This window comes from Haliotis rubra, unplaced genomic scaffold (genome assembly GCF_003918875.1).
Source record: "Haliotis rubra isolate DU_JTF1 unplaced genomic scaffold, ASM391887v1 Scf1127, whole genome shotgun sequence".
In the NCBI taxonomy this organism is placed as follows: domain Eukaryota; kingdom Metazoa; phylum Mollusca; class Gastropoda; order Lepetellida; family Haliotidae; genus Haliotis; species Haliotis rubra.
The window spans coordinates 157750-178589 of NW_025765034.1; the positions used below are offsets into that span (position 1 = coordinate 157750).

The window sequence follows — 20840 nt, forward strand, 5'->3', positions numbered from 1 at the left end:
TCTCACAAAGGAACTGTAAGTATCTCACTCCCATTCAATCTCAAATGTAGTTTCTCCCTGTATCTTACGATGTGAGGCATGGACGTTTACTTTAAGTATGTTACAGCCTATATTGGTATCATATGAGCCTTAAAATGACCCCCGAAGGGAACGATGTGCCACCTCACTCACCATATGGTGGGATGTGAGATACACATTACTCCCCATTATGGAATCAACGCACGTGATGCGGACGTCGGGGTAGGTACGGAAGAACTGGTAAAGATAATTTATATGCCAAGACTAAGACATGGTATTCAGTAAACATTTAATCAGACACATCTGTAATAAACTCGTCGCGGTAAGTTAGAGTGTTCGCGCGAAAAGGGTAATATAAAACGTGACGAAATTATACATTAAAGGTTCTGACGCAATACAAATACAAGGGAGGTCACTCAAACTTGACCTCGTTACCATCCTTATACAGTGGGATGCCAGTATCACACATATATACGGGAATACACTGATGTTTTCATCTGAAAGTACCCTGTTTACCTTATCTTTCATTTGTCTACTTTCAGTTTGTAATTTGTTTGTATTTCGTGTCTTCTTTGTAAAGTAGAGATATTTCAGATATACGCGGGATGTACTGAGATTGCTGGTAACGAGGGCACAGCGGGAAGATGTCAGGCGGAATGCCCCTACTTTTACCCCTTCGTCATCGTTGACTTGGTTTGTGGGACCCTGGCGACATTTCCCATGGTCCCTGTTGTCTTTACCTTAATGAAGTAGGTACTTATCAGGTTTTACACGAAGCGGGTGGTTTCACTTTCATTGTAAAACTGGCAGGTTGACATCTGTAAACAGGATTTTAGTTCGTTCAACTTTACTGTCTCTGGTTTGTCGGCTGCAGTTGTCTTGAGTTGGAATAATATACAAATATATACATAATCTAGTTATATGAAATCAATATCAAAACACTGTGATGAAAATACATTCATTTATGAAATGTATATGTATATGTTTCCGATAATTTTGCGGCTTACCAGGACATTGTACCAAATATATTTATTGACACAAACTGTAATTGTCGGTAGTAGAATATATAATTGACATGAGGTTGTCTTCTAAATCATGTTGGACACCCTTTCCTTAACAAGGAGTATCATCACTCTTTTCATAATGATTCACAAACACATGCTCATGATAAATCGGAATCCTATACAATCGACATTTTCATTCGGTGTCATCGTTGATGACGGATTGATTAATACACTTTCTGTCTCCACATTCTTTTTTATTTTCCAAATCCAACCGAAACGATTTTCATTAAGGGTTTAACGTTTGGAAGAGTCTATCTACAACGCATTTGGACCTTACATCAGTATCGATCTATGCAAATCGGGGCCTGTAACACCTTTATTGAGTAACTCTTTCAATATCAGTTACACAACATGTCAGCATTTTGTTGTTACAGTTGTTTGCTTAAAGGTGTCATAGAGCTAAACAGAAACAAATCCTATAAGTCAGGATTAGTGATATTTAACGTGATGGGATTAATTAGAAGCACCCTGAACATATCCTTCCAGAAGGTACTCTCGTATTTTAACAGTATGTCCATAACACGGGTACTAGCACGTACTGTTTGTGTGTATCCTTACTTGCAATCATTTATGTTATACTATCGATCTGGAAGGCAACGTCATAGAATAACATTAAGCTCAGCATTTTTATTTTCTCCGTTTCTCGTCGCCCTACCGACCCGTTTAATTTTATTTTTTACTTTTTTTCATTCCAGCACCGCCGACTCGAACCAAAAACTTACCGCCTCGTCATATATCTTTTTTAACAGTCACTGCCACAATTCCAAAGAACGCGAGGGATTGTAATAAGAATTACAGTAAATGCGAATCAAGAACATTATTCAGATAGTTTTGTATTTCTAAAAACATTTCCCCCACCGACCGACCCGTGTTTAGAATTTGGTGGCTACGTGAAACACATAAAAAAAGATGATGCCCTAACCAGTTTCATCTGAAATACACTACGGACAAGCCTTGACGTGCAAGGTCATATGCACATCAAAGGTCAACAGGCAATACTTAACGCCCCTTAACTCGTCGTCCGTGTGTCATCAAATTCTGAATGACAAATTCGATGATGTTTGTTTCAATAAATTTATATCTCACTTCGTGCATGCTATATTGACTTATATGTTTGTAAAAACTGACTGATTGCTTTGATTTGCTTCAAAGGACCGTGCAACCAAGTGACAAGTCAGTGGCTGTCGCTTTTTCGTCTTTCCTTAATAGTTTTGTTGGTAGGTATTAATTGACATCCATATATAAGAGTATATAACTAGTCCCGTGTAAAGGACTTGTCCCTGTGTTCGCTCGTATTGGACAGTCACAGCAACCACTTAATGAAAGAGGATAGAGCCTCTTAATAATGTTAAGAATGTTACATATTATTTTAAAAACAGATTCTTACAGAATTGAGAATTTAATGTTTTATGTAGAATATGTATGTTTTGTTGATATTGGTAAAATATATTGAACGTATTCTTCTACCCAGGTTTCCTGCCTTCACCTATCGTGTATGGTATGGTCATTGACACCACGTGTACTCTCTGGGAAACAGCTTGTGGTGAGGTCGGCGCATGCGCACTGTATGATCTCCCTAGCCTTCGGTATCGTGTGAAGTCGATTGACACTGGACTTCAGTTGCTATCATCAGTTGCTTTCTTCGCCGCTTTCATTTTACTGAAATATGGCGTCGTTGAGGAGTTTCATGATCCAGGCGCTAGCAATGTCTAGCTTACTTTTTTGTACTTATTGGATTATGTAGATAACACCTAATCCAAACAAAAGGACCAGGTATATATCTTCTTAAATCACCTTGCCATTTTCACCCTCGTAGCATCTCTGGTAGCCCGTATATCACTTTGGTTCCTCAATAATCTAGGGTTCCTTTATATAATATCTTTTCAGCGTTTAGGGACAATAGCCTTCCTGTATGTTGATGTTATTATTTCAGTGCTCATTAATACTTGAGTAATACCACATACATGTACACTGATAACTGTGGAACACGCACCATGACACTTTCTGTAAGATGAACTTAAGTATGGAGACAAACAATGAGGATGCAATATATAGCCAGAACTACAATAACCATTTTTTGTCCAGTATTTTGTTTTATATTCCGTGCATGTTCTTACCACGACATGAATTATTGAAATCCACGAAATTCCACGAAAAGGGACCCATCAACACAACTGTTCAAGACGTTAGTGAGGCTGTTAATTTTTATGCTTAAAAGGGTGACAGACAGGATGCTTCCTTGAGGGACGCCCTGATCTTGGTGGAAATAATCAGACAGTGTGGAACCTACCCGCACTTGAAATTGTCTGCTGCTCAAAACTGAGATATGAACTGAGGTAATCTGCCCCTCAATCCAAATTCATGTAAATCCTTTAAGATACCATGTTTCCACGTTGTAACGTATGCTTTTTCTTAATCGAAAAAGATGGATACTGTATGTTCTTTGTTGACAATGGAATTTTTTATAAAAGATTCCAGACGCACCAGATGGTCAGTGGTACTTCGGTTCTTTCTGAAACCACATTGGAGGTAACTAAGGAGGTTATTGGTCTCCAAGTACCAGATTAATCTATTGTTGACCATGCGCCCCATGGTTTTACAAACACAGCTAGTTAGTGATATGGACGGTAGTTTGAGGGAAAAGTATGATCCCGGACAGGTTTTGGTATAGGGATGATAATGGCATTGTGCTACGAAGGAGGAAAGTTGCCGGTTGTCCAAATATCATCAAATATATTGAGTAGTGTTTCCAAACTTGAATCGGGGAGGTGTTTGATAAAACGGGTATTAAACAGGGTATTTTCTGTTTAATATCAGCCAAACGAGGTATATGCGGTCGTGGGTTGATGAACAACAGAAAACAAAGCATCTGTGAAAATATTTTTTTGCTAGATTTAAAAATGTAAACAAAGAGAAAATAATATCAAATGTGACTGAAAAAGAGTGTAACAGAGTGAACACACTTTGTTAAACAGTAATTACAATGAACATGTGTGCAATTACATTGCGCTAACGCTAATAACTTCCGCACACAAGGTGTATGCTGAAAGCGCTTACATTACTATCACGGTCAGCGATCAGTTTGCAAATACAACTGAAGCAGCCTGTGTTGGTTAACAATCGTCTCCATCTCATCCAACTGGATACCCAATCACTGCTGGGTGAACAGAGGCATGTTATGAACAAAGGCCTTGCCAAAGGTGAGACCATATGTGTTACATGAACATTCAACATTTACTTCTGTATGATTTTGACACTTTGAAGTTACTTTTTATGGACTACAGTGGTTGTCATAAAGCATATGATCCACATGCACACACAAACATACACACACACACACAGAGACACACGCACATATAATGATTATTGTAAATGCGTGATATATTGTTCACGCAAATCAAATCTGAGATTTGTATAGTGCACAAGGTAATGTTACCATAATGCAACTAGTATGTGTTACTATTTATTACACAAGGAACTAATTTGTATCATTATACATTGCACATGTCGCTTTAGGGTTTCATGACAGTGCAGAGATTAAATTCATTTCAATGAACAAATATCACTAACTACCCAAATGCCAATTTTAAAGCTATACTAGCCACATAAAGAAACTGTGCATTGTCAAAATATTATCCCAGTTGATAAGTACAATGACAATGTCAAAGGTACATATAAACTTTAATGGAGGGATCATGGTCCATAACAAGTCGGGAGAATTTCAATTGAAAAGTCAATCACAATGACGTCACAAGCGGGACAGGGGTCAAACGACCAGGTCACAAGCTCAATAACGGGTATGTCCACCATCGGCATTGAGAACAGCAGTGCATCGACGACGCATAGAGCCTATCAAACGTGCAAGGAAGGCTTGTAGGATGTCACGCCAGATTCTCTCAAGTTCTGTTGCAAGGTCAAGGACGTTATCTGGCGGATGAGGAAGACGGCGTAGACGTCGATCCATCTCGTCCCAAACATGCTCTATCGGGGAGGGATCCGGTGAATTTGCAGGCCAAGGTAGTAAGTCAACGTTGTAGTGTTGCAAGAAATCCATAGCAACTCTTGAAGTATGAGGGCGGGCATTGTCCTCGTTCTCCCACGCGCCTAAAAGAACGTTGACGTCCATCATTATGGGAAATGTTAAACCTGGACTCATCTGTAAAAACAAAATTTCTCCACCAAAACAAGGGTCTGCGGACATGATTTCGGCACCACATTCGGTGAGCTTGTCGATGACGTTGTGTCAGGATAGGCTGTATGGCGGGACGCCGTGGTCTGATCCCGTGATGACGTAAACGTTGTCGAACTGTGTTGGGATGGATACAGCGAAGTCCTGGGATGGTTCGGGCAATCATCACTGCAGTCTGGAACCTGTGGCGAAGATGGGTCACCCTTATCCATCTGTCCTGTCATGGCGTTGTAACACGTGGACGTCCAGAACGTGGCCGATCGAGGACGTCATTTGTGTTCTGGTAGCGTCTCACCAGTGCAGAAATGGTGTTCCGGTGGCAGAGGAAATGTGCAGCCAATTGTCGTTGAGACATTCCCCCACGAACCATCCCAATGGCCTCATGACGTTGTGCAGACGTGAGCCTTGACATGCTATGCGTTTCAATAGCCGTTTAAGGGCAGGGGTTGAGCTTTCCAAAGTGACACTATTGTGTGGCATTCATTTGCTCTGTTTCTCTTTCCCGGAATGCACGTGCAACAACGTATTGCACGTCTCAAGGACGAACCCACTGACGTCACGGAACGTGGCACGTGCATGCATGTTGGATACATGTCACTAATCTCTGAGTTTAAATCCTTATATGTCTACACAGGCTTGATAAATTTAGATTTTAAATGTTTGTATGCACAGTTTCTTTATGTGCCTAGTATATATTCAGGGAAACCAAACAGCATCCCAAAGAGATAGGTGTGATAGGAACACGATTCTGTCAAACAAGCAGCTACAATGATATAGGTTAGAGCGTGAGATAAACCCATATGGGTGAACAAAGATTAGATGAGCGATGCATGATATGTAAGTACAACATATACAAGTTTCTGTGCATTTTCAAATAAATAATTTTCCAAAAATAGATATGAAAAAATAATGACCCAACGTCCTACTATAATAAGATGTATGTGTGAGTGTCCCTCTTGTATTATCATATACAAAGACATCATAAGCTTATGGCCACCAGGGATTCACTGTATGACGATGTTAGCACAATGAATATAACAATAAATTGTTTGAATGAACCCTTTTTCACGGGTTTACAGGTGACTAAGGCCTTAGTTACGTATTTTAAAGGTGCTTCCAGTACTCCTTATTATGCGAACACAGAGTTTAATTCAATTATGCCTGAAGATATGATGGTTGGTCTGACCCTCAATATACACTTGCATTTCACCAGTATAGCAATCTTCTTAACACAATAACAAACTTAACTCTTCTTAAATATGGATCAGGTACAAAACAAAAGATTCAGACGTTACCAGGAATATAGCTCGTCATGAAGTTCAGAATGTAATTCTTGCATACCTTAAAGTGTGTTGCTACGTTATGAAGTGTTTAGAATCTGAGCAACGTTTCATGATGGGCAAGGTGTAAATGGGTCTCGATGCCTGAACACATATTAAATTCTTTAATGATCAATCAATCAACTATGCAAATGTAAACTCACTCATAAGATAAGAAATAACAAAATTATAAGAGAAAATGTAGGGAGGAAAATATGAAGACAACAAATAAAAGTTCATTGTTACTGGTGCGTTAATGGCATCAAATCTGATCTGTAAGTTGAAGCCCGGAGGTTTGTTGGTCCATGAAGGAGAATAGTTGCTTGTTAGACGTTTTCGTAGATGCTTTGCGACTCTATGCCTTCCAAAGCTACGTCATAACAAAGAGCAACGTCAGCCTGTACAATAGAAAAGATTTCAATAGACATTCTTTACTTCGGTAATGATGTCATATAACTTGAAAAATATAATTCTGTTCGCAAAGGGATGTGACTGGATGTTATGATCTATAAGGTTTACTAATAATGCTGATACGATGGGCAATATCACCAGTTTTGATAATGATATATAACCCGTCAGTTAATTGCAGAAGGGAGGAAGAAATCACAGCCATGGATCTCAAATGAAAATCTGACTTACTTGCGATTCATTTACTACAATCCACCTAAAACATGCACATCCGAGGTGAGGATAAAATGACGAGCTCCAAAGAATTTCGACATTAAGACGAGACAATTTCGATATTAAGAAACAATTAATTTTAATGAGCATTCCAAGAAATAATTTAGTTCCTCAATTAAGTAGATGATTTATGCTATTGTAAAAAAGAGTATTCAAAGAGTAGGGGCGATGAATGTGGACATAAAACTGACCAAATGCCTTTATGTTAAAGTCAGCATCATGTACCGATTTAAGTACACATACATGATTATCAAACATATCTTCAAACATATAGTGGAAATATTCCCGTCATTATCCTCAACACTTTGGTCTCGACCGGTTTACTTTCATCTCGTGTAATTTGGTGTGTTGAAACATTCCAAACTAATGCTCCTTAATTCAATTCGGCTTTTTAGTCACTGTTAGCTATAAATGAATTGGAGACACACATAGTTATAGCTTGATTTTAATCAGGAATTAAACATTAATTTTATTTAATCCTAATTAATGCAGGTTTTGCTTAAGTTAAGAAACCTTGACAACATTTTTTTGGAATTCAGACGTCCATATGGTTGTTAAGAAGTCATACCAAAATACACTGACACTTCATGCTAAAGATACCTGTGTGATATCTTGATCCAGGCAGTGGACCATAGCCTTCATGTTGTTGTAGATCTCAACTGTTTTGTCATACTTCAGGCCTTGAACAATATTGCTCAGGATGCACAATATTGCACCTCTCTGTCTGTCAGATTCACTTTAACATAAAAATGTACATATGAATTCATGTAACCAAATACACTGTTTCGAAAATAGTTTTGCATTATTTTTGCCCGGAAAGCTGGTCTGTACAACTTTGTATGATGCTTCTACTGCCAACTGATAACATGGAATATAGCGAGGGATCACGTCCTTTCTTTCACATGTTATATCGACAAAGAGTTAGATTAGGTTTAACAGTAAAGCTGAAATCTCATCAGTCATAAAGATTTTATGTGTACCTGTAGATGACAGCAACTGGTTGGGATTCATCCCCACTCGTATGAAGATCTACTTGTTCCAGCAGTTCCAAGAGCATGGAGGGAATCTTCTGGAAACTGCTTCATTATGTACACATGCACTGGGGATGGCGGACGGTCCTGGTCAATTGTCATTTATAGAGTTATATTATGTTTTAATCAGTAACAAATCCTATAGCATATGATATACTGGATCATTTGTCGACACGGGGAATACCTGACATATTTAAACAACAAATGTTAACTAAGAATGGTTGAAATTGGTTGATGTCTCGCGTATCCATTCACTCTTCATTCATTCCTCATCTTAGGTCACCATACAAAACATTTAATTTATATCTTATAGAATAATAAATCCATTGCAAATGATTTTGTTATATTTGATTAATTGATAAAGCAAATAATCTTGATAGAAAGCTACAGATTGGGCGAGACGTGTGTTGCATACAGTGAACAGTGTCTTAAATGTCATATTTTAGTCTGTGGTTTATGTTGACTTAATGATTAAATAAGAAGTCCGCTTGGTTGTTATTGTTGACGTTAGTATACTCTCCCAAAAAGAAACGCATATAGGAACTTACATAGACATATATTTAAGGTAAACATATAGCAAATGAAGGCTTACGTTAATCTGTATGTGTACGCTCCTGAGCACGATGTCGGGGTTGATTGTGTTCTCTGTTGAACATTTCACACTGACTGGACTCACGTTCAGACTCTCTCCTGGAGAAGGCACATAGCTGGACAGATTCTGAAAGTATAGTCATTGGTTCAAATGTAACACCTCACCGAGTGTGATCGTTTAAATAAAACAGGTGTAAGTGAAAGACAACCCCTCACCTGGTGCGAGTCTGGCAGGACAATGACAGTACCAGACTCCTGTTGTTCTATGAGTTTCCAAAACAGAGACGCCGTGGTGACGGAGGGAGCTTCAGTCAGTAGATAGCCTTTCATGGACAGGTGAGACTGAAGGAGGAACGGTATATATACATCACCGTGACATAACATTTTCAAAATTCGCATACAGATCTATCGTAGGGTAGAACATGGGCTGGAGCATGGGTACAAACACTCTGTATTTGTCCTTTGAGGCGACCAAATGAATTGGGTGATCAAACTTGGTGTTTTGTTTGATCTATTGCACTTTTCAAAGGTCAACTTTCAGGTGAATAAGCCACAGCACCATTGCCATAATCACAACCATCTTTTATAAGAGTGAAACTGTATCATAAATATGAGCTTATGAAGTGCTACACAATAGTAATTATACCAAGCTTATAAACGTTAGGGAAGGGCCAAAGCTCTTGAAAATGTCCATGACAACTTCCTGCCAATGAATAACGATTTGCAGTATGATTTCGACACAACCAGCACTACAGTCAGGGCCATGGTTCTGAGAAAACACACAATAAACTCAAAGAAAGTGATCAAGTAAATAATACCTAGATGTGTTGTTGGTTTGCAAAAATACTTTGTAAACTGCATAATATTCCAGAACCGATTTCATCAGTCGGATTCAGGGTGAACTGGCATATCTCAAGTGCTTTTAAGGTCGTAGCAGCCACAAGTTGTGACATAACTTGATAGACTCATCTATCAATGAATTACGAGCCCAACAGTTCACGATTTCAAAACTACCCAAACCTAAAATGCTTACCTCCACTTCTACAGCTACGATGTCTGAGCGCCCATCAATATACAGACGTCCCTTGAACTTGTCCCCTGAAAATAGTTTTTATTACCGACGTACTAGCTTTTCAAATGTGTCGCAGTGACGACATTTGACACAATCGAAACAGTTCGTTCATATGTATAATGAATTTACAAAGCTACGCTTACTTACCATTTCCTGAAGTCTCTCTCTTGATATTCAGGATCTAAAACGTTTTTTGAAAGGCATTAGTTACAAACATGCAGCGGTGGGGTAGCCGAATGGTTAAAGCGTCTGCTCGTCACGCTGAAGACACGGGTTCGATTCCCTGCATGGGTACAATATGTGCAGCCCATTTTTGGTGTCCCCCTCCGTGATATCGCTTGAATATTGCTAAAAGCGGCGCAAAACTCACTCACTCACTAAAAACATGACATACATCTATGTGGAACAAATATATACATGTCACGGTCCATCAGGGATAATTTACTAGTAGTTTATTATCTGAATATTTTGCATCTACCTGTATTAACTGTGTGGGTTCCATGCATCCCATCTTGAAGGTTCTTTTCTCATTTCGATTCTGACTGAACACCTGCATCCATAGTTGTGTTTCCAAACTCCAGCGCCTCTTGTAGTGTCAGGTATACACACGCATACTGCTCCTGAGGTTACGATGTAACAAACGTTAACATTCGTCGAAAATGCGAAGAAATGTCATATTTGTGTTTCATGGAAACGAAAAGGACAGAAGAGAAAAAATGTTTTGTTCATTACGGCTCATAGTCGGTATACGCATTTTTAAACAGGTAATAACAAAAACAACTGCAGATTGAGAAGACATGTCTCACCTTGGTCTGTATCATGCCCTTTCTTTGATCTCTCATCTTGGAGACACAACCAAACACATCGACCTTATCTTCAGTCAAAGCCTGGTCCAATAGGTAGTCCACAGCGATGTAAGTTCCTGTCCGGCCGATCCCAGCACTGGGGTTAAAATTGTCCTCAATAATATTGCTATCTATGTGACTGTACAATACAATTGCAATTAGCAGCGAGCAAGTTCGATTATAACAGCACATGATAACTATAAACCATGAAGAAGAAAGGATTAAATGTGTGTAATTTGCATTACATCCTACAAGTATGTTGAATAAATAGATGATGTCTTCTCGTAAACACCAAGGGGGATGTAAAGTCTCCTACCTGCAGTGCACAAGTAAAGGGACACTGTGGGTGTTAGCTGCTGTCCTCACCAGCCACAGAAACTCAGCCAAGGACGTCTCCTCAGGAATCCAGTGATCAGGCCATGTTGTGAAGTGGAATTGATGGAAGCGCCGACAAGTGTTTGTCTAAAGGCATATGAAATAATATGAATTTAATAAATATATAACGCGATTGCAACGGAATACCCAGTCTTGACTATCCCCAGAAACAAAATCCGTTTTGTGTAAAGGGGAAAAACGGCTGTGAAAATCATATGAATGGATCACAGAAAATCAGTCATGACACCAGGTGTTCGCGAAGAGGATAAGCATGTCCTGCCCTAATGGTAGCACCCGCCACTCACAAAATGTGCCTATAAACGGAAGTATGTACATAACAGCTTGTCTGCCATGCGACTAGTAAACAAATCAGACAATCAAATTATTGATGAACCGGAAAGTCCAGTTAGCTATTTTTGAATTATGACTGCTGTGAAGACATAGATATATTCCAATGCGTATAAGTAAAGAAAACGTCTGAGAATTACATTTGTGGGGTCAGTTGTAATGTCTCGGACCAAACATATTTATTGTAGTTGACTGAACATACTCAGATATGCTTGCGGCCAGTACTGCTATTTAGAGAGAGACACATTTGTAGTCAAAAGTGAATGACTGTGCTAAACATGATTATGAATACACCCTTGCCTGTCCTGTACTCGAATATGAATATTCATAGATTCGGTGATTGTACATATAAAGTAAGAATATATTGACCTTTTTCTCTGTAACTTGTAATTCTCTCACAACCCAGTGTGCTCTCTCGCTTGAGCTGATTACAGCTATGTTGAAGTCCCCTACAGTCCAATCCTTTTTGTCCGACCAGTACGCAGCACACTTCGTCTACATAAAGGTCCAAATGGTGTTACGTTACCTGGTGTTCTTTCCATAACTCCTAGGTTACACCTGTTCATTACATCTAGTCAGATCTTGGTTATAACACTCAAAATATCAAGTGTGGGATTTATTCATATTTAATGTTATTATCTGACGCATATTTACCATTTGCATAAAGCATATGTTTACTATAAGTTTGACATTAACTTGTTTAATATTGACCTTCCCCATCTCCATGAGATTAGTCAGCATGACGATTCTGGTACAGTTCTTTTCCCAGATCAACCTCCAGAAGTCAGTCAGAGTCTTCTTATTAGGACCTGCACAGTGGATGCATACGGAAATGACAATTTGTAGATATGAGTATCAATATAATATTAATAGTCCATTTTTACTGCTCATTTATCCATGTACATTGCATGCTCAAAGCGCTGACCCAGGGATTAAATGTCGGAATCGTTATCGCACACTCCAAAAATAACCAACGGTACATGATATCCGTTATATCTTGCTATTCTATTTCGTATTTTCAACTGACCTCATACAGATCCGCGGTAGCAAGAAACCATTTAACCGTATCTTCCATTTCAGTTCTTTTAATTTTCATTTACTTATATGTTTGTGCAATACATTGGATAAGACTAGACATTGGAATAGAAAACAATACCTTGTGCTGCTATGTAGACTCTAGGTTCAGAGTAGCCCTGAAACAAGAGCAGATCTTGTAAAGTTTTATGTGTAAACTACCTGCAATACGTTTTATTTAAAAATCAAAAACAAGTTGTAGTTAGACGTTATTAAGATTAGGATTGACTTTCTATGTAGGTGCACTGCAAACTACTGACATCACATAACGTACGTACAGCACCTAACGATGCCCAATGTCATAAAAAGTAAACATTCCTAACAATTCCATCAGTTAATGTTAAATCCTACTAACGTCTATGTAGCTGGCATTTATGTAGTCAGAACCAGGCTTGTCTGGCAGAGTCTGCAACTTGACCCTTGTGTCATCATCTGGAATATAGGAAACATGGCCATGGATAGATACGTCTTGTTTGATAATGAAGAACAAAACGTTTGTACGACGTTACGCTTAACTATGCCTCATATTAACAATAACTTTCAACAAATGAGGACTTTGGACTTTATGGACTCCCATTAGTGGCAGATTTCAACAATCGTTTGAGCAATTATTCCAAATATAGTCAAAACACCTCTTTTGAGCATTTACAAAAGGTTTCTTTGTGCTTTAGTATTAATGTAGATGCCCCAGTCAGTCACCAGCACCACAACCAAACTAACAATATTGATACAGTCCACACTGATACCGTCCACAGTCTGCAATCTTCATTTGCTGATGAAAATGTTGATGCAATCAAAACTTATCCTTAATAACATTAGAATATCATAAGTATAAATATTCAATTGGTGCAATTTATGTTTTTGTATCGCAAGTGTCCGTATTTGATATTGAAAATACTGAATCAGACTTACATGGGTAGTAATTCGTGAATCTGGTTTTCGCCTTGTTCTCCGGTAGCTGGGACTCTTTGTAAGGACGGGTGAAGACAGTAGATAGTTTCTGTCGTGTATCAGTGTTTCAGGATTTATTCATTGGCGAAGTGTGAAGTTGGAAGTAAAATGAAAGTAAACGTCACTTGAACAACCAATGAGTTAACAGATCTCATACATTAACTTCTTTGAGTGGCATTTTAGAAGTTGGGAAGTACAATAGAACAATAGAACAAGCTTTATGGATAACAACTTCTTATTATTTGTAAGTGCGACGTTTCGATACAGATTCTTGTACCCTTTGACAACGGTACAAGAATCTGTCACGTACCGACAATTCACAACACTATGTAAGAAGAAGAAGTGCTAATGTACGCTTTTGGCATTTTTGGCTTCAAAAGTAGATGAAAACGTTTAATATCGATGTCAATGATGAGGTGGAAGAACTTTTGTTACCTGGTAATATTTCTATTTATTCCCCTTACCTAAGATAAATTTGTCGAATTCTGATTGGTAAAAAGCCAAAGTATACGAAACCATGTAGGCGGATTTCCTAGGTTACACGAACCTTACACCCCGTCAAATCTGTCACATGACTAACTACACGGGTTCTACGAATGACCTTGACCTTATATGGAATGTGGCTGCCAAACGGCTGATCGCTTCGAAAATTTAGTGTTGGCGTATACAATTATGTGTATACACAGAGTAATAAAATTGTTGCCATAAATTCTTATTTGTCTGTGTCAATAAATGTATCCAAAAAAAAAAAAAAAAAGTTTCTGCATTTCACTTGTCGTTTAACAAAACCTCGATTTCGATCATTTTTATTATAAACTAAGCCATCCCGAGTTATCTCCCTTTATGACCGTTCAGGAAAAATCATGGCGAAACATTTTGCGTCTCATTCTGCCGATGATTGAATGTTGTTGATTAAAGATAAGCTAAATAAAAAGACCTTAATGGTAATAAATTCGTGTTTAAACATGGTGTGTTGATATGGTGTACGTGGCTGTAAATTCCTGATGCGCACCTCCTGAGGTGTTATGGACAGATTAACATTGTTCATGAATTAAATAATATACTCGTATTACACCTTGTAATGTCAAGTTTATATCTTCATAAGAATAGTCACGTTGTGATGGCGGATCAGTATCTGGTAATATCTCGCCGTCTTATTATGTGGTCCTGTCGGTCACTTTTAATCGGATTAATGCGTACCTCGTTCTGTCATGTTTTTGGTCGTACCTGATACTCTGCCTGAAAGCCCCCGACGGGCACCTGCAGCTCCTGGATCCGCTCCTGTAGCTTATCTACAGACACCAACGTTATTGCAGGAGCAGTTGCTGTGTTGTAGTACGTGTCGTTGTCGTCCTCATCTACAGCCGCTTCGTCCTTCTCGTCCACCACCACGACGGCACCTGCACGCACAGGGTCGAGGTACTCTTCCGAGTCCACAGCATTTGCATACACAGGGTCGAGGTACGCGTCTGAGTCCCCAACGCTGGTAGGCAGAGGGTCGTTTTTATCTGCAACATGGCCACTTACATATACAGGGTTGACGTAATCGTCCGTGTCCACATCATTGGTACACGCAGGGTCGTTCATCATATCTGCCAACAGGGCAGTTGCACACATATTGTCAAGGTGCCTCTTATCTACCACAATCAAGGCTCAAGGAAACAAGTGCACGTTGCACGTGAATATGCAAACACACGATACGCGCGCACGTGTTTGTGTGTGTGTATGTGTGTGTTTGAGTGTGTGTGTGTGTTTGTGTGTGTGTGTGTGTGTGTGTGTGTGTGTGTGTGTGTGTGTGTGTGAGTGAGTGTGTGAATAGCGGCTTACGTCTTTAAAAATGAAAAATGTACAAAGTGAGTGAATGAGTCAATTCGTAATACATACATACAATATATAAAACCCTGTCAACGAAGGACAGTAAAACCATTAAATTATCACAGATTGGGTTAAAACTAGCTAGCATATATCTTTAAAAGAAGAAAATCATTTTTGGACAATACAATGTCAAAATGGGCTATAGATAGCCAACAACTGAAGAAAAATATACAAAGTAATTTTCAAAGAATATTCGACGGTACGACAAAGTGCTAAGCTTAAGTTTGATATATGTGTATATAATAAATCCAAAACAACATGATGACGTTTTCGAAATAATAATGTACAGCTGATTATTATTTCCGGCTTTGTTTACAATGTCACACACACGATAACCTTAACCTTTGTATCAACAATGATGCCACAGACCATTGAATACAACTAAATGATAAATCAACGCGTCCAGTGATGTTTTTTTCCCAAAGCTTGGTTAGATGATAAAAATTAAAAAAACCGCCAACCTCAAAACGAACAAAGATACTTTAAATTGAGAAGAATATTTTTCAACTTTCCTGACCATTACGGAACAAAAAGGATAAACGACATAAATCATCATTTGCATTGCTTGTGGACTTTACTGTATGTCAGTTTATTATTGTGTACGGCATTGCTTGTGGACTTTACTGTATGTCAGTTTATTATTGGGTACGTCATTGCTTTATACGAACCTATCTGCTCTGGGGACATATCTGCATGATCATCTCTTTTGTTTGCTGCTTGACTTCTTCGTCTCCTACAAATAAGAATGGTTTGCTTTAGTAACATGTATTGTGCAAGAAAGAATGTCCGTCATGTTATTGATCAACCACAGATCATCAAAGTATAGGTTTCAAAATAGAGCCCAAATACATATAACTGTACAAGTAAAAATACTTATTCATTTATGCGTTACATTGACATGAACTACCATGCTCCTTGTTGAAATTAGTATGTATAATATTGATCAAACAGTTTACTAAGTGTGAACCGAAATACCTGACAGTCTGTATTGAATATTAAAGTATGAAGATACTGATTTCACTTTAAGTGTGAGCATCTTTTCTGTCATCGTCTACAGAGGGTCATGCGTTCCAATGGCAGGTACTGAGATGGTATCCACGCTGCCTCTCTGGTACAAATGGTTAAACAATCGAGTGATTATGTTTCGTATAATTTACCAACATACTATTCCTTTACCTGACCAAGACAACAACGATAACAACGACGGCTGCTGCAACGATGATGGCAACTACAACACCAGCTGACGTAAAGATTCCTGCATTGGACGTTGGCCCTTCATCTTGCTCTAGAAAAGTGAGTGAGTGAGTTAATATTTAACGTCACATCGGCAATATTTCAGCCATATTATCGTGACGAGAACATAATTGACATTGGCTCTAGAAAAGAAGAGAAAATATTCTGAAATGGTAGCATCTTTCTTCAGTGTAATCTACCACGGGATTACGACAGTTGTTATTGTAAATTTTGTTTATGAAGAATACTATATTGTCAGTAAATCCATATTATGACATGATTTTATGTGAACTTCACAATGAAAAGCAGCGTCTGCAATTGGGAACAGACAGACTAAAAAGTTTAAACTTATCACAAATCTATCGGGCATCGAACACCACTCAAGAATAGACAAATCTGAAAACAAACTGCATGCACATCAAAGCAGTTAGTGAATAAGAAGATATCCATTATGATCTGCATCGTCAGACATGAACAGCTATTTCCCATGGAACGCAATCACGAAGTGATCGTTATGAGAATGATGAGAGACCTTTCATAGAACAAATCGATATTGTCATGAATATGATCAACACATTGCAATGTCGAACGATTTGAATTTCGGTTTACTGAATTGGGACAAACTTTAAACTTAAAACTTGTTCGCACTAAAATAGTCAATTCCCTCAAACACTCAAACTTATTTTATTGACTCACACGGTCGTTTTACAAAAGGACAAAACAGTATCTGAGATGCAAGTGACCACATTAGGTGCTAGGTTGATCAGGGCTTTGTGTTTGCTAACGTGATGGAATATATACCAAGCGATAACTTTTAATTGTCGTACAGTGAGTAAATGAGTTAAAATTTAAAGTCACATCGGCAATATTTCAGCCATATCGTGACTAAAACAGTTCCAGATACATGATAAGTGCAGAGTTGAAGTATATCAACATGTCAACGAAAGACAGTAAAAACACTAGAAGATCACAGTTATGAATATAAAATTAGTATTTAAACCTAAAATATTTATCTATATTTGGCTATAGATTGCCAACAGCTGAAGGTAGATCACCATATTAGGGACCATGGGGACTTACAGTACATTTGCTTCCTGCATGGACCCCTGGCGGTGGGGTAGCCTAGTGGTTAAAGCGTTGGCTCGTCACGCCGAAGACCCGGGTTCGATTCCCCACATGGGCACAATGTGTGAAGCCCATTTTTGGTGTCCCCCGCCGTGATATTGCTGGAATATTGCTAAAAGCGGCGTAAAACTAAACTCAGTCAGTCAGTCCTGCATGGACCCTAGCTGGAAATTGTCGTACAAACTAGAGAACATCAACACTGAAGAACTTACTTTGTGTGCATGTGTGGTTCGTCCATCCATTAACACATCCTGTTATACAAGTTCCATTGACATGGTGACAGTCACTGGTGTCAAGACACTGTCCACATTCTTCCGAACAGTTTTCACCGAATGAACCTAGGCTACACACTGAAACAAATGTTGGTTTGGATTTTAAAAGGTATCGAGCACCCTTCGAGTCACAGGCAGGAAGTCGGTCGATGCTGATTCGTTAGTCATTTATTAGCCTTGTATAAATTCAGCATGAAAACATTTACTTTAGACGTAGGATCCAGAATATCTCTCCTCTAAATTATAACAAATGAAACACAGAAAATGTGCCAAAGATCAGAACCACATCAAACGGGAACGATGGTTACACAGCCTGGTCACCTGGTCCATACATATCCCTCTCACCAGAACTGTACATGTTGGTTCTAATCCATCGGTATCTCGTTTTTATATATAAGTTTTTATATAAGGTTTTAATAAAGTGCATCATATATTATCGTAAGTAACACAATGCCACTCATTCGATAATGTTATTCAGAACGTATACTGTTTGACATGTTTGACCACGACAGAAGTTGTCTCTTACCCTGCGCGCAGTCCTCTCCCTGCCACCCTGACACACAGGTAGATTCACACTGGCCTGTGTCCGGGGGACAGGCGTCTGTACCACCATCACACATCCGGGCACTGCAGTTACCAACACAGCCAGATCCATATTCAACGCCTTTGGTGCATTCTGCAAACAAAAAGATGTCCCTTTGTCATATGATTTTCATACCACCGCATGCATACTATGATACCTTCTTTACTGGAAAAGAGAGTTTCCCTGACGTTCATGATTTGATACTGGACTGGAGAATGCATTAACCCATTGCATAATCATTACCTGTAAAGTACGCATGTCAACATCTACATATTTGAATGTATTTTTTATTTGTAGGATTATGGAGAAAATACTAACTGAGACATTTTCAGCAATGGCCCGAGGGTCACGCAACATCGTGTGCGACAACCCAAAAATGGTGTCTCACCTTGTGTACAGTCAGCTATCTTCCATCCGGGATTGCAGCCGTTTTCACACTTGCCTGTCACGTGATCACATGTCGATGTCCCACGGCATTTTCTAGCAGAGCACTGGTAAGCACAGCCATCTCCGTAGGAACCTGGGCATTCTTTAGTGAGGTTTGAATACATTAGTACCAATCATCAAATGTGTAGGAAGAACTTGCTTATCAAATATATGTTTGCCCATATACAGAAAAAAGTCATATAAGAAAATCAGATTTTTGCAAGGGTTGTGTTCATCAGTTTGTGGTTGAGATACCTGGTGGCGTTTATCAACACGCCGGGACAGGAATACATTTGTTGTAAGTATATACGTTCTTACCCTGTGTACAGTCTGTTCCATTCCATCCAGTCTTACAACCTCCGACACACATCCCTGTCGCATGGTCACAGCTAGAGTTGTCGTTCTTACAGTTCCTATCAGAACATTTTTTACTACAGTTTTGTCCATAACTGAATTGGGTACACTCTGAAAACATAAAGTTTCTTAATATAGTTACACTTGAGCTCTATGATTAATCATCATCATCCTGTATTTAATTAATTTTATTAATTTTATGTGTTAAAACCAAGGACGGATATACGATAATGAATGTTGTACTGTGAAAACCAACCGAAATATCAGCCAAAAAAATAGGAACCTGTGTCACACTCGTCGTGCTGCCAGCCTGGTAGACAGACTCCACTAGGACAGACGCCGTTCACGAAGTTGCAGACATCACCAGCACAGTGGCAGTAGTTGTCACAGACAGAGCCGAAAGTACCAGGAGCGCACACTGTTGAAAAGGTAACATACAGGTTAAGCAAATGCCCAAGTATACTCCTGTGTTTTAGTAGCTCTATTGGGTTCCTTCTTCTACCTTCCCTCTTCCTGTACTTACAAATGCAAAACTATTTAATGAAATATACACAATCGCTTGTCAAGAACACATCATTAAAATATATACATTCGGTACCCGAAAGTAATAGTCGAGTGCAACAGGAGAACTGTACATTACTAATCAAATTTACTCTGAACGAAAGGAAGACTAATTTCGTCTTTAAATATACGTTAGTTCTCATTTTGCCCTTGATGTTAATTCAGCTTTACAACGAAAATGAGAGAATATTTGTGTTTATTATGAATAAGAATTCGCCAATATGGCTTTGTTTGGATTTCACAGGATATTGGAGATATTGATGGTTTCATTTCTGTTTTTAAGCAAAGATTGTCTGATAATCTTTCACAAGATTGGTACTCATCCCTGCATAGTACAACCAAGTGTTCTAATTATATTCTTTTCAAGTCCCTCCTGAATGTTGAAACTTATCTCAGTTTAGGTATTGCCCCATATTTAAGAAATTGTTTAACAAAATTTAGATAGGGTAAATTTAAACTTAGTTCTGAGACCGGTAGATATAACAATGTCCCTTATTATTCAAGATTCTGTCCATTTTGCTACAAAAATAATCTTAATTTAATTGAAAATGAAATACATGTTTTACTTTATTGTAAAGCCTACTTAAATATAAGGAATAAGTTTCTGGGCAAATATTTGAAAAATCCTATTTCACAACACAGTTTTATAAACATAATGACTTCAAAAAACAAATGTTATAAATAATTTGTGCCTATTTTCATATAATGTTTGGAAAATAAGAGATTCTGATGTTTTTATGTAAAACCAGGGATAATCTACAACATTATATAGTCTCTCTAGTTAAACGCATGTAACTTTTTATTATATTTATGAATGTATTTTGGGCCAGTGGCCTATTACTGAATAAAATGT

The 20840-nt window shown here is 38.5% G+C and overlaps 3 protein-coding genes and 1 long non-coding RNA gene across 6 annotated transcripts in view; 1 reads left to right on the top strand and 3 right to left on the bottom strand.

Moving 5' to 3' along the window:
• Positions 1 to 741: 741 nt before the first annotated feature.
• LOC124290718 lies at positions 742 to 3155 on the top strand. The gene is made up of 3 exons (XR_006902015.1): positions 742 to 767; positions 2235 to 2299; positions 2554 to 3155. It is a non-coding gene; the product is annotated as an uncharacterized LOC124290718 (long non-coding RNA).
• A 2746-nt stretch (positions 3156 to 5901) lies between these two features.
• On the bottom strand, positions 5902 to 10514 carry LOC124290846. Its single transcript, XM_046727694.1, has 8 exons — positions 10444 to 10514; positions 10113 to 10146; positions 9927 to 9991; positions 9110 to 9235; positions 8895 to 9020; positions 8252 to 8389; positions 7872 to 8007; positions 5902 to 6988 (listed from the first exon to the last, which is right to left on the bottom strand). Exons 1-6 carry the CDS (start codon positions 10474 to 10476, stop codon positions 8279 to 8281), a joined length of 495 nt encoding a protein of 164 aa, XP_046583650.1. The 5' UTR covers positions 10477 to 10514; the 3' UTR covers positions 5902 to 6988; positions 7872 to 8007; positions 8252 to 8278.
• On the bottom strand, positions 10493 to 14077 carry LOC124290881 (receptor-type tyrosine-protein phosphatase epsilon-like). Its single transcript, XM_046727730.1, has 8 exons — positions 14023 to 14077; positions 12963 to 13075; positions 12690 to 12726; positions 12245 to 12342; positions 11903 to 12028; positions 11127 to 11272; positions 10772 to 10907; positions 10493 to 10585 (listed from the first exon to the last, which is right to left on the bottom strand). The coding sequence occupies exons 1-8, from the start codon at positions 14075 to 14077 to the stop codon at positions 10493 to 10495; spliced, it is 804 nt and encodes a 267-aa protein (XP_046583686.1).
• A 515-nt stretch (positions 14078 to 14592) lies between these two features.
• The window catches only part of LOC124290818 (multiple epidermal growth factor-like domains protein 11), a 34544-nt gene continuing 28296 nt past the window's right edge, over positions 14593 to 20840 (bottom strand). Inside the window, exons 5-12 of one of the 3 annotated variants that reach the window (XM_046727654.1) lie at positions 19710 to 19844; positions 19391 to 19537; positions 19035 to 19175; positions 18590 to 18739; positions 18004 to 18141; positions 16610 to 16718; positions 16102 to 16166; positions 14593 to 15150 (exon numbers count right to left, since the gene is read on the bottom strand). In XM_046727654.1, the coding sequence (XP_046583610.1) occupies positions 14768 to 15150; positions 16102 to 16166; positions 16610 to 16718; positions 18004 to 18141; positions 18590 to 18739; positions 19035 to 19175; positions 19391 to 19537; positions 19710 to 19844 (1268 nt within the window). In that variant the 3' untranslated portion in view covers positions 14593 to 14767. The remainder of the gene's footprint in view (positions 15151 to 16101; positions 16167 to 16609; positions 16719 to 18003; positions 18142 to 18589; positions 18740 to 19034; positions 19176 to 19390; positions 19538 to 19709; positions 19845 to 20840) is intronic. The other 2 variants (XM_046727660.1, XM_046727645.1) reach the window with 2 other exon arrangements.

Excerpts from the sequence above, each read along its gene's own strand:
- LOC124290846 (XM_046727694.1), bottom strand. The coding sequence starts at position 10,476 with ATGGGATGCATGGAACCCACACAGTTAATACAG. Across the intron at positions 10,147-10,443 it reads AACCCACACAGTTAATACAG|ATCCTGAATATCAAGAGAGA; the intron begins GTAGATGCAAAA and ends AAAACGTTTTAG. Across the intron at positions 9,021-9,109 it reads TCCTGCCAGACTCGCACCAG|AATCTGTCCAGCTATGTGCC; the intron begins GTGAGGGGTTGT and ends CTATACTTTCAG.
- LOC124290881 (XM_046727730.1), bottom strand. The coding sequence starts at position 14,077 with ATGGTTTCGTATACTTTGGCTTTTTACCAATCAGAATTCGACAAATTT. Across the intron at positions 12,727-12,962 it reads TAAATGCCAGCTACATAGAC|GGCTACTCTGAACCTAGAGT; the intron begins GTTAGTAGGATT and ends CTCTTGTTTCAG. Across the intron at positions 12,343-12,689 it reads AGTCTACATAGCAGCACAAG|GTCCTAATAAGAAGACTCTG; the intron begins GTATTGTTTTCT and ends TCCACTGTGCAG.